The sequence below is a fragment of the Anolis sagrei genome, chromosome X (genome assembly GCF_037176765.1).
Source record: "Anolis sagrei isolate rAnoSag1 chromosome X, rAnoSag1.mat, whole genome shotgun sequence".
NCBI lineage: Eukaryota > Metazoa > Chordata > Lepidosauria > Squamata > Dactyloidae > Anolis > Anolis sagrei.
In genome coordinates this window covers 99,877,635-99,890,231 of record NC_090034.1, presented here as the reverse complement: position 1 = coordinate 99,890,231, position 12,597 = coordinate 99,877,635, and the positions used below count along the sequence as shown (strand labels likewise).

Sequence of the window (12,597 nt, the reverse complement as noted above, 5' to 3'; positions counted from 1 at the left end):
GACAGGCAACAATAATATTAGGAACGGGTCTGTGGCTGTTCATTCCGGGGCCGATTAGAGGAAAGAATCTGGGTAATTGGTAGGAAGAATAAGGCCGTATTCGACAATGTGTAGGGCTGAGTTAGAACTGGTCATTTTCAAAGGCTTGTTGAAACCACCAGGTATTCATGCTCTTATAAAAGGAGGGGAGGGATGGGGCCTGTCTTATTTCCCTTGGAAGGGCGTTCCAGAGGCGGGGGGCCACCACTGAGAAGGCCCTCTCTCTCGTCCCCACCAACCGCGCTTGAGATGGAAGGCGCTGAGATGCAGAGTCAACCTTAAGAAATGGGGCTACAAAATGGAGTCCACAAGATGCAAGTGTGGAGAAGAGCAAACCACAGACCATTATTTCCAACATTTCTACCCCATCTTTCTTAACCCCCGGAGGGAGGCTCAGGAAGGCTTACACTCGGTAACAATTCAATGTCACAACATATAGGCAAATACAACAATATAACAACAATTTAAAACAATAAATAGAACATTAAATTAAAAACAATTGAAAACATTATTGTGAACCACACAACCATTCCAGACCACCTATTACAATGCAGTCTGAGCCTTGCCACATGCACAATGGAGGACCTTCTTATAGCAAGACCACAGGCACTCCAAGTGGCCAGCTTCTGGTCAAAGGACATTTAATATAATGCCAAGCTTGCTGACCACATGTCCATGCTTGGTACTGTCCAGCTGTAGTATGCCCAGGTATTTATAGGCTTCAGAATGATTGCACTTGACGTCCATTTGTCATCTCTATGTTCTCACTGTGAGTAATTTTCCCTTTCTTTTATTCCACTGTGGCGCATTTGTCTAGGCCAGTGTTTTTCAACCAAGGGATCGGGACCCCTTGGGGGTTATGAGGGGGAATCAGAGGGGTCACCAAAGACCAGGATAATCTGGATTTTATATGGCAGTGTAGATCCAACCTAAATTGTCAGACTGAAGCAGTTTGGGACTACAGTACTTTTACCTGCTGCGGCTCATAGCTGAGGAATGATGGGAATTGTAGTTTTACAAGGTCTTCGGCCTTCTCTGACAAAGGGGGCATGCTGCAACTCCCAGGATTCCACACCAAGGAGCCATGGCAGATAAAGGAGTATCAAACCGCGTTAATTCACAGTGTGGACGCACCCATCCAAATTCAGCCCACACCCCCCTCACCTGGGATGTAGGTGAACTGCAACTCCCTGGCCACGGGCCTCAGCTTCTGCCTCAGGTCTTGGTAGCGGAAGTGGATGACTTTGCCCTTCAAGGTGGCAGCCAGGAGGCCCCCCGAGGCCCCCTCCGCCTCCTCCGGCCCCTTCCCTGCCCCGCAAGAGGGATCCTCCTGCCCCGGCAACGCCGACAGACCGTAGACGTTGCTTTGCGAGGAGAAGCGGGTGAAGCTGTCCTCCGAAAACGGGCAGGAGGTCGAAACCTCCATCCTGATGGTTGTTGTTGTTGTTTTATTCAGGCAACCGAAATGGGCAGCCTTAAAAGGGGGGCCTTTCTCTCCTCTCGCGCAGGAATGTGACGTCACGCCCACTTCCAAGATGGCCGCTGTACCTTCACAGCCTCTTTTTTCATGCTCTTGTTCTATGGGCAACTGTGAAAATTGCTGGAAGAAACATCAACAACCTCAGATACGCAGATGACACCACTCTGATGGCCAAAAGCGAGGAGGAGCTGAGGAGCCTTCTAATCAAGGTGAAAGAAGAAAGCGCAAAAGCTGGGTTGCAGTTAAACATCAAAAGAACCAAGATGATGGCAACAAGAATGATTGACAACTGGAAAATAGAGGGAGAAAACGTGGAGGCCGTGACAAGGTTTGTATTTCTAGGTGCAAAGGTTACTGCAGACGCAGACTGTAGCCAGGAAATCAGAAGACGCTTCCTTCTTGGGAGGAGAGCAATGTCCAGTCTTGATAAAATAGTAAAGAGTAGAGACATCAGGCTGGCAACAAAGATCCATTGCCTAGTCCAAGCCATGGTATTCCCTGTAGTAACCTACGGATGTGAGAGCTGGACCTTAGGGAAGGCTGAGCGAAGGAAGAGAGATGCTTTTGAGCTGTGGTGCTGGAGGAAAGTGCTGAGAGTGCCTTGGACTGCGAGAAGATCCAACCAGTCCATCCTCCAGGAAATAAAGCCCGGCTGTTCACTGGAGGGAAGGATACTAGAGACAAAGTTGAAGTACTTTGGCCACATCATGAGGAGACAGCAAAGCCTAGAGAAGACAATTATGCTGGGGAAAGTGGAAGGCAAAAGGAAGAGGGGCCGACCAAGGGCAAGATGGATGGATGGCATCCTTGAAGTGACTGGACTGACCTTGAAGGAGTTGGGGGTGGTGACGGCCGACAGGGAGCTTTGGCGTGGGCTGGTCCGTGAGGTCACGAAGAGTCGGACACGACTGAACGAATGAACAACAACAACTAAAAACAAGGGAATTCCAGACAGGAAACGATCAGAGCCAGCTCACACCTCCCAACAAAAGATCCCCCCAGGCAGCAACCAGCCAGGCTTTGAAGCTGCAAGGCTATTCAATGCTAATCAAGCTGGCCAACTGCAACATTCAGACTTGCCTCAAACAGACAATAGTTATATAACCCCCACTTGCCTAGTTTTCAAGACATTATGAGAGAGACGTGATTTAGAAAATGAATTCCCAATCATTACATGTCCCAAAAGCCCTGTCTATAGAGAAAAACCTTGCTTGCTAGAAACTGCTGATGCATAGAAAAGGTTAGCAAAGAGAAAGAATAATTAATCTCTGTGTTCTTTGTTCAGTAAAGGATACAAGTAGTAAGTCACTCCCTCGTTGTTGTTGTTCATTCGTTCAGTCGCCTCTGACTCTTCGTGACCTCATGGACCAGCCCACGCCAGAGCTCCCTGTCGGCTGTCACCACCCCCAGCTCCTTCAAGGTCAGTCCAGTCACTTCAAGGATGCCATCCATTCATCTTGCCCTTGGTCGGCCCCTCTTCCTTTTGCCTTCCACTTTCCCCATCATAATTGTCTTCTCTAGTCACTCCCTCACTCCCTTGATTTTCCCAGCCGTAGAAGAAATGCGACTTGCACATAGATAAGCCGACCTGGCGTTCAACAACTCAGGGTCAGAGATCTCAATAGAACCATTGTTATAGGCTTTTGCTGTCAGTAACATAGAAGAGCCAGTAAGATTCCTAATTGTCTGACATAACCAATGAGATGATTGATTTCTATGTACCAATCAAACTGTTTTAATGAAAGTCATAAATAATCAATGCAACCAACTTTAGGTTGGACAAAACCCTTGATTGCATTTGTATATGCATGTTTGTCACTATTGCTTCAGCTGCGCAATAAATAGCATTTTGCAGTTTTAAAGATTCAACTTTCGTGGTGTCCTTCCTCGCCCTCCTTGGGAAGGGGCAATCTGCTCTTGGATTTTGGATTTGTGGATTATCTTGATCGTTTTTGCCCCTACATTTTCTGGAGGTCCCACCGAGATATTGCATATTTGAGGGCATTCTTTTTGGAAGGCACTAGCCGAGAGAGGCATTTGGGGCCTCCGGCTCAGGTGCTTATCTCTTGGCGGCAAGAGAAGGGAAGGAGTCATCTGTGTGTGAGCTTGGGCCCAGCCACCGGATTCTCCATCTGGTCAAGCTGGCATCGAAGGTGATCCGTGATGGAGACCAGTACAGTCTCTGTCCCGTGCCCCGCACGGAAGCGATCTAGTCCAGCTGTGTCGTCTAGGAATTGCTGCAGCTTCTCCGCTGCTTTAAAGCTGCAAGGCTATTCAATGCTAATCAAACTGGCCAACTGCAACATTCACACTTGCCTCAAACAGACAATAGTTATATAACCCCCACTTGCCTAGTTTTCAAGACATCACAACCTCTGAGGCTGCCTGTCATAGATGTGGGCCAAATGTCAGGAGAGAATGCTTCTGGAACATGGCCAGACAGTCCTCACAGCAACCCAGTGATTCCAACCATGAAAGTCTTTGACAGCACGTGCAACAAGCTTGTTTTCTGCTGCTGATAAGACCTGGATTAATGGATTCAAATAACAATTATCGCGTCAGGAGCAAACCAAACAGTTGTATTGCATCTTTTAACAAAACACAAAGTTTGCAAGCTTGGTAGTTGATTAAATGTCCTTTGACCAGTAGCTGGCCACTTGGAGTGCCTCTGGTGTTACTATAACAAGGTCCTCCATTGTGCATGTGGCAAGGCTCAGGCTTCTGTTATCTCAAGATTTGCAAGCATGGCATCGGAATGGCAGGCAGGGAGGAAAAGGGGCTAATCTCTTGATCGCCGTGTTCTTTTCCTTGGGTTTTAGCTTGTTTTCTGGGTTATCATTTGCCTCACTCCTGAGTTTTCCTTGTGTGATGCATGACTCTGTTGGACAAGGCGATTGTTTTGGGATAGAAGAGGCTTCGTAGCCCTTGATCAATTTTAGATTAAGAAAGGGCCACTTAAAACAAAAAGAATGAAAATGTGGGGACGAAGATAAAGGGCAGTGAAATTTAATTTCCCACCAGCAGCAATAAAACAACTGTTGGGTTTTTCTCTCGTCACTGAATAGGTGTATAGTGACAGTAAAAAGGAAGGAAGGAGAAAGAGGGAAGGACAAAAGTGTGGAAGGGAAGGAAAAAAAGAGGGAAAAAAGGAGAAAGGAAAGAGTAAAAGGAAGGAAAGACAAAAGGGAGAGAAAGATGAAAAGGTGGAAAGGAATGGAGGGAGGAAGGAAGAGAAGGGAAGAAAGAGAAAAGGGAAGGAAAGAAGGGAAGGATGGATGGATGAATGGATGGATGGAAGGAAGGAAGGAAGGAAGGAAGGAAGGGTAGGATCAAGGAAAGAGGGAAGGAAGGAGAAAGAGGGAGAGAGGGAAGGAAGGGGCTTAGGGTGGAAGGGAGGGATGGAAGGAGAAAGAGGGAAGGGAGGTAAGGAGGAAGGAAAGAGAAGGAAGGAAAGACAAAAGGGAGGACGAAAGGGTGGAAAGGAATGGAGGGAGGGAAGAAAGAGAGAAAGAAAGTAAAGGGAAGGGAAGAAGAGGGAAGAGGGAAGGAAGAATGAAGGGGAAGAAGGGATGGATGGATGGATGGATGGATGGATGGATGGAAGAAAAGGAAGGATGAAGGAAAGACAGTGGAAGGAAGGAAGGAGAAAGAGGGAGAGAGGGAAGGAAAGACGAAAGGGTGGAAGGGAAGGATGGAAGGAGAAAGGGAGGGAGGTAAGGAGGAAGGGAAGAAGGAAGGAGAAAGAGTGAAGGAAGGATGGAAGGGAAGGAAGGGAAGAGAAAAAAAGGAAGGAAAGAGTAAAAGGAAGGAAAGACAAAAAGGTGAGAAGGATGAAAGGGTGGAAAGGAATGGAGGGAGGAAGAAAGGAGGGAGGCGAAAAGGAAAAGATAGAAGGATGGAAGGAAGGAAAGACGGGAAGGAAGGAAGGAAGGAAGGAAGGAAGGAAGGAAGGAGAAAGAGGGAGAGAGGCAAGGAAGGGGCTTAGGGTGGAAGGGAAGGATGGAAGGAGAAAGAGGGGAAGGATATAAAGAGGAAGGAAAGAGAGAAGGAAGGAAAGACAAAAGGGAGGACAGGAATGGAGGGAGGAAAGAAAAAGAGAAGGAAGGAAAGACAAAAGGGAAGGAAAGAAGGGGAAAGAGGGAAAGATGGATGGATGGAAGAACGAGAAGGATAAAGAAAAGAGGGAAGGAAAGACAAGGGAGGGAAGGAGAAAGAGAGGGGGAAGGAAGGACGAAAGGGTGGAAGGGAAGGATAGAAGGAGATAGAGGGAGGGAGGTAAGGAGGAAGGAAGGAAGGAGGAAGAGAGGGAAAGAAGGATGAAAGGGTGGAGGGGAAGGAGGGAGAAAGGGAGAGGAGGAAGATAGGGAGAGAAGGAAGGAAGGACAAAAGGCTGGAAGGGAAGGAAGGAGGGAGAAAGATGGAGAGAAGGAAGGAAAGAGAGAAGGTAGGAAGGATGAAAGAATGGAAGGGAAGGAGAAAGAGGGAGGGAAGGAGGAAGGAAAGAGAAGGAGGAAGGAAAGAGAAGGAAGGATAAGATGTTGAGAGGAGGAACTGACAAAACAACCCAAGAGCTGCATCTGGCCCTCAGGCCTGGGTTTACTCATACCTGCCTTAAAGACTAGTAAGCCTACTGACACTTTTCAAGCATCATTTGCAGTTGATTTTTATCCTTTTTTGGCAAAGCCCTGAAAGGCGCTTGGAATATTAGTCAATGGCAATGAATACACTAAAACCTACTGCAGCTGGAAAAGACTCCCAATGTTTTTATTTTATATCTGTTTCCATACAGTGCCATAGGCGCAGATGGTGCTATATTAATAATAAATTTATGGATGTTTTTAATGCGGTTTCTGTAGCTTTGATTCCCAATGTTTCCCTTCTTCTGTGGTGCAGTGGTGGTTATTATTATTTTGCCTGGGTCTTAATGTTTTGCAACGTCAAGCTGTTTTGAGTAGGGAGGCCTTGGGTCCATCAATTTCACGGCTGCACTAATTCAAAAGAGCTCAAATGTGATTTGTTTAAAACCAAGCGGCCATAATCCTCCCCTTGGTGGCAATCCTTGGGCTTCAATTAAGGATTGTCTCTAGTTTGGGGACGGCAACAGTAGCAAGTATGAGAGTTTGCTTGGACATTTAGGGAAAGGAGCTGCACTCATTATAAACAGCAAATTTAGACAGTCTATTTCTGGTTTTAATAATATTGGCAAGTTCTGGAAGCAAAGAGAGCTGTGTTCCTTTAGCCTTGAAAGGTGAAGGCTGAGAAGGGATGTGATGAAAAGGGATTTACGAGTATGAGTAGACCCCAAGTTTGAATGTAAGTCAACAGCATGATGTGGCAGCTTAAAAAGCCAGTGCAATCCAGGGTTGCATCAATAGGAGTCTAGGGGATACAGCTTAATGGTGTAACATCAGAAAATGTTGACCATTTCCGCTACCTTGGCTGCCACGTCTCCACAAAAGTCAACATCGATACCGAAATACAACACCGCCTGAGCTCTGCAAGTGCAGCATTTTTCCGAATGAAGCAGAGAGTGTTTGAGGACCGGGACATCGGTAGGGATACCAAGGTGCTTGTTTAGAAAGCTATTGTCCTTCCAACCCTGCTATACACCTGCGAAACGAGGACTGTCTACAGACATCACATGCAACTTCTGGCACATAGAAAACCGGGCAACTTGGAAGGCGCTGAACAGTCTGCACTCCAGCACCACGAAATGCAGAGCCAACCTTCAGAAATGGGGCTACAAAGTGGAATCCACGACATGCGAGTGTGGAGAAGAGCAAACCACTGACCACCTACTATAATACAGTCTGAGCCCTGCCACATGCACAAATGAGGTCCTTTTTATAGTAACAGGAGAGGCACTCCAAGTGGCCAGCTACTGGTCAAAGGACATTTAATCAACGTATTTTATTATTATTTACTTTATTTATATACCGCTTTTCTCAGCCCTCAGGCCCCGATTGCAGACTTTGTGTTCTTGCAACTACCAAGCTTGCAGACTTTGTGTTCTGTTTGTTTGTTTGTTAAAAATGAAATGCAACTGTTTGGTCTGCTCCTGACATGATAAATAAATAAATATTTACAACAATCGGGGCCAGCTAATCACCTCCCAACAAAGGATTCCCCCAGGCAGTAAGGAGCCAAACCTTGAAAACTGCTAAGTCATTAAATGCTAATTAAGGTGGCTAATTACTACATTCACACCTACCTCCCAACAGATAAGAGTTTTTTTCCACATCCTGGACATTCAACAGATATATGTCCCATTTTCCTAGTTTCCAACAGACTTCACAACCTCTGAAGAAGCCTGCCATAGATGCGAGGTTTTTTTATTTTTTGTCGTGTCAGGAGAGACCTGAGAAACTGCAAGTCGCTTCTGTTGTGAGAGAATTGGCCTTCTGCAAGGACATTGCCCAGGAGACGCCTGGATGATTTGATGTTTTTATCATCCTTGTGGGAGGCTTCTCTCATGTCCCCGCATGAGGAGCTGGAGCTGATAGAGGGAGCTCATCCACCTCTCCCCGGATTCAAACCTGTGACCTGTCGGTCTTCAGTCCTGCTGACACTGCGCCACTGGGGGCTCCATATAGATGCAGGTAAAAAGTCAGGAGAGAATGCTTCTACAAAATGGCCATTCAGCCCAGAAAACACAGCCATGAAAGCATTTGACAATACAATGTAGGATCCCTTGAATTTACATGGGAAGGCAACAAGCCTGTTCTCCTTATGGGATTAGCACACGAGTTTAAATGCTTAATTGGCACAGACATTTACAGCTTTTACTGTGGATTAAAACATGCCTTTTGATAAATCACAAAAACTGATCAGAGGAGGCCCAATTCCCTAAGAGCGGATTTGTACTTCGTTCTCCTTTTCCTGCTGCAAATTAGAAAATGATGTTAAATAGAAAATTACTCTTGAACAGAAAGTGTTATGTTTGAATGTTTGTGCTGTGCCTTTCATTAAGTGGAGCTGTGAAGGGCTACATTTCCATGGGATTTTTAAAATTGCAATTGATGCATTCGTACTCAACTTCAGAATTGCTAAATGGTGGCAATAGGACAGAAACATCATGGGAAAAATCAACCCATCACAGCACTGAATGGAAATACTAGCATCTCCCTTCCTATTTGTTCTATGGATTCTTAAGGCAGTGTGTGAATGTACTGCTGGACCAATTTTCTGTTCAGCTGTGATTGGAGTAAGGTAGAAGAACATGTGAATCCGGTCCAAAAAGCCTTGCATCATATGAGTAAACTGTATCCTATTATGTATTGTCGAAGGCTTTCATGGCCAGAATCACTGGGTTGTTGTAGGCTTTTTCGGGCTATATGGCAATGTTCTAGAGGCATTCTCTCCTGACGTTTCACCCACATCTATGGCAGGCATCCTCAGAGGTTGTGAGGTCTGTTGGAACTAGGAAAGAGGGTTATCCTATTAATTGTAACCTGCTTAACCTAGTATTTTCAGTACATTTATTGCAGCTCACATTTCACTTCTCATCTCTCCCCCTCGTTAAGCGATTTTTTGTATGTGTGTGTCAGGAGCGACTTAAGAAACTGCAAGTCGTTTCTGGTGTGAAAGAATTGGCAGTCTGCAAGGATGTTGCCCAGGGGATGCCCGGATGTTTTGATGTTTTACCATCCTTGTGGGAGGCTTCTCTCATGACCCTGCATGGGAAGCTGGAGCTGACAGACGGGAGCTCACCCTGCTCCCCAGATTCAAACCACTGACCTTTAGGTCAGCTGTCTTGCCATTGCACCACCGAGGCCCCTGTTAGGTGACATACTTACTTCTTTTCATCTTAAATATTACTGTACCATCTTCCAAATAATATAAAATACAGAGATTACCATTAAGTATTACGTTTATGTTCAACAGGGTAACGAACATAGGAATGTGGAACAATTGGATGATGAGACTGGATCTTGATTTTAACTATGAGACGATAATGAGATGTTATGATGTTTAATTGTTATAATGCTATTGTTTTGTTTTTAACTGTTTTATGATGTTTTAAGCATTGAATTTTGCTATTATGAACCACTCTGAGTCGCCCGAGGGCTGAGAAGAGTGGTATACAAATATAGTAAATAAATAAAATAGTAAATAAACATCGTTTAAACCTGCCACCAGACAATAGCACTTGGGTGCTCGCAATATGAACAAGAATTTTGATTGGAGTAATAGGTTTCTCCCTTCTGCGATATTCCCTCCACTTCTGAAGCACACACTTTAAATATGTAGAGATGGCATTCATTCTAGCAATCCGTATTTTTTAGAGCCAGTATTAGCTCTACATTCCACATAGATAAAGGTAAAGGTTTCCCTTGACATTAAGCCTAGTTGTATCAGACTTTGGCGGGTGGTGCTCATCTCCATTTCTAAACTGAAGAGCTGGCGTTGTCCATAGACACCTCCAAGGTTATGTGGCCAGCATGACTGCATGGAGTACTGTTACCTTTCCACAGAAACGGTACCTATTGATCTACCCACATTTGAAAGTTTTCGAACTGTTAGGTTGGCAGAAGCTGGGGTTAACAGCAGGAGCTCACCCCGCTCCCCAGATTCGAATCGCCAACCTTTTGGTCAGCAAGTTCAGCAGTGTAACCTGCTGCATCATCAAGTGAGACAATGAGATCTGCTGCTCTTTTAACTAACCTTAAGAGCCATGAAAGCAGACATGAACATGTTTGTTTGTTTTTCGTGTCAGGAGCGACTTAAGAAACTGCAAGTTGCTTCTGGTGTGAGAGAATTGGCCGTCTGCAAGGACGTTGCCCAGGGATGCCCGGATGATTTGATGTTATCATCATCCTTGTGGGAGGCTTCTCTCATGTCCCCGCATGTGAAGCTGGAGCTGATAGAGGGAGCTCATCCACCTCTCCCGTATAAACTGTGACATTCAGAACCAGCTTAGAGGCATTCCCGTTAAGATGGAAATTCACAGTCCCGCAAAAGGCAGCTTCCAAAAAGACACATGCAAGTTTAGCTCTTACGTTGTGTACAGGTACCACAGAGCTTGCTTTGTGTTAAGGTCAGCGTGTGTAAGCTGCATTGCTTTAACATAGAGAATCATGTCCATTCAAATGGTGCCCAAATGTACGACGTACCAGGTGTTGTGTTTTTTTTAAAGACCACACAAACAATCAGCCTGATTCAAGCATACAACTGTGTTTATAGACAGAATCACAGCCAGTGTTCAGAAGCAAAACCACAATTTAGAAGGGTTGATGGGAAGGTGGAGGGATTAGTCCTGAAACACTGGTGGTTGGGAGAACAGCAAGGAGGATACATCTAAAAACATGCAAGTCGCTTAGACAAGAACTTAAGCTAAAGAGATTACTGTTAGGTGAACATTAAGATTCCCCTCCCCAACCCATGCAAAGTTTTATTTAAATTGTCTGTTGCTTAGTGCAAGCTATTTTCCATTACTTTCTGGTGAGACACTTTGAGCAGCACTTCTTCTTAATTCCAACCCCAACTCCACTCGCTTATGTGATTGAGAAAAATTTAACATGACAACGCCCTTCCTGAAGTTCCAACTCGTGCTCAGGCTACATGATAAAGATTATTATTTTTTATGCCAACACAAGGAAGGGAAAATAATCCTGCAAAGCTTCGTGACAATGTGTACAGAACATGGAACAATTGGCGGAAGAAATGCTATCTCCAAACGAAGTCTGAAAGTGAACCATGCAAGACAAGATGGTGGTTAGTCAAGACGGCCGGCACACAGGACAGAGTTACTAGCATTAAATAGGTTTTTGGCTACCTGCTGCATGGTTCTAGATTAGTCTGCCTCTCGCCACAGACAGGCAAGCGGGAGAACGAACATCCAGCATCCTCTAGTGGCTGGCAATAGGTATAGATTATGAGCCCCATATTCACATACATTGTATGGGGATGAGTGACTCCAGGGAAAGAGCTGGGTGACATCTTCCTACCTAATCTGAAAATGGTACACATCGGAGGTGCAAGGAAAGCTTCTTGGAAGTCAGGAAGAGAAGCAGATATTGCACATAGGCCAAGTACCGAGCAAGAATGTCGGGGAGTTCTCAGATCGATGCAAGAACTTGAAAGGGCAGTGGGGAGCCAGCCTCCGTGAAAGAACCAGCTCTGACAGGCTCTTTAGAAGGGAAAGCAATGCTCCTCTTTTGCAGGACAGATATCTGACACATTCAGGAAAACAGGATGACCTCATGACCCAGTTCTGCTATTTTTGACTGCGGGAGACAGATCGGGACAATTCTGAGAGATGTAGACAGAGGAAAAGGAATGTGGCCAGGGACCTACGACAAAGAAGTCTTGTCCCATCTCAACAAGACTGTTGTGGTGATGGAGAAGCTGGTGCTATCATCTGAACCTGCTAAAGCCATACAAGTGTTAAGTTATTAGAAGGATGTAAACACCGGCTCACAAAGCGATACACGCTGATCTGAGAAGGGGAAAATGAGGCAACGAAAATGGAGAAACTTCATGTTACAGCCTTCATCTCTCTCCGGTCAGAGCTAGTCCACAACTGACACTCCCCTGCCCTGTCTTCTGCGGTACAAAGATGTGGTGGCAGGGAGAGGGGTTATGAGAAAGGTAGCGATAATAAACAATTTTGCCATTCAAGTCCAGTTCCTTTGGGGCGAGGCCCCTCTCCTCCCCACCAGAGCGGATCCATGCAGGATTCTGCCGATGAGGGGCAGAGGGCGGGTTCGGGCAGGGCTTAGCGCAGGTCCTCCTCTTCACCCTGTATGGTCTTCTTGATGCGCAGGAGCATGGTAGTGAGCCACTGGTCGAGGCGAGAGATAGAATCATACTCCTTCACCTGGGGAAGAAGACACAAGGATTACAATACAAGTAAACTACACTGCAGTCAAAGTGAAATTTTAGAACAAGAAATTAGCTCAGTTTTAGTTTGCAATAAAGAAATCATTTTAGGAAAGCGTTTCAAACTTGCTTGTAAACTACAATAGACTCTCACTTTTTTTTTGTCGTGTCAGGAGCAACCTGAGAAACTTCAAGTCACTTCTGGTGTGAGAGAATTGGCTGTCTGCAAGGACACCCGGATGATTTGATGTTTTTAT

At 45.5% G+C, this 12,597-nt stretch overlaps 2 protein-coding genes across 3 annotated transcripts in view; both read right to left on the bottom strand.

The window, feature by feature from the left end:
- The window catches only part of LOC137094946 (KICSTOR complex protein kaptin-like), a 46,916-nt gene extending 45,389 nt beyond the window's left edge, over nucleotides 1-1,527 (bottom strand). For both annotated transcript variants that reach the window (XM_067460957.1, XM_067460956.1), the window contains exon 1: nucleotides 1,204-1,527. In XM_067460957.1, coding sequence (XP_067317058.1) covers nucleotides 1,204-1,465 — 262 coding nt within the window. In that variant the 5' untranslated portion in view covers nucleotides 1,466-1,527. The remainder of the gene's footprint in view (nucleotides 1-1,203) is intronic.
- A 9,150-nt stretch (nucleotides 1,528-10,677) lies between these two features.
- Nucleotides 10,678-12,597, bottom strand: part of LOC132780193 (alpha-soluble NSF attachment protein) — a 33,016-nt gene continuing 31,096 nt past the window's right edge. Inside the window, exon 11 of the mRNA XM_060783766.2 lies at nucleotides 10,678-12,338. Coding sequence (XP_060639749.2) covers nucleotides 12,237-12,338 — 102 coding nt within the window. The 3' untranslated portion in view covers nucleotides 10,678-12,236. The remainder of the gene's footprint in view (nucleotides 12,339-12,597) is intronic.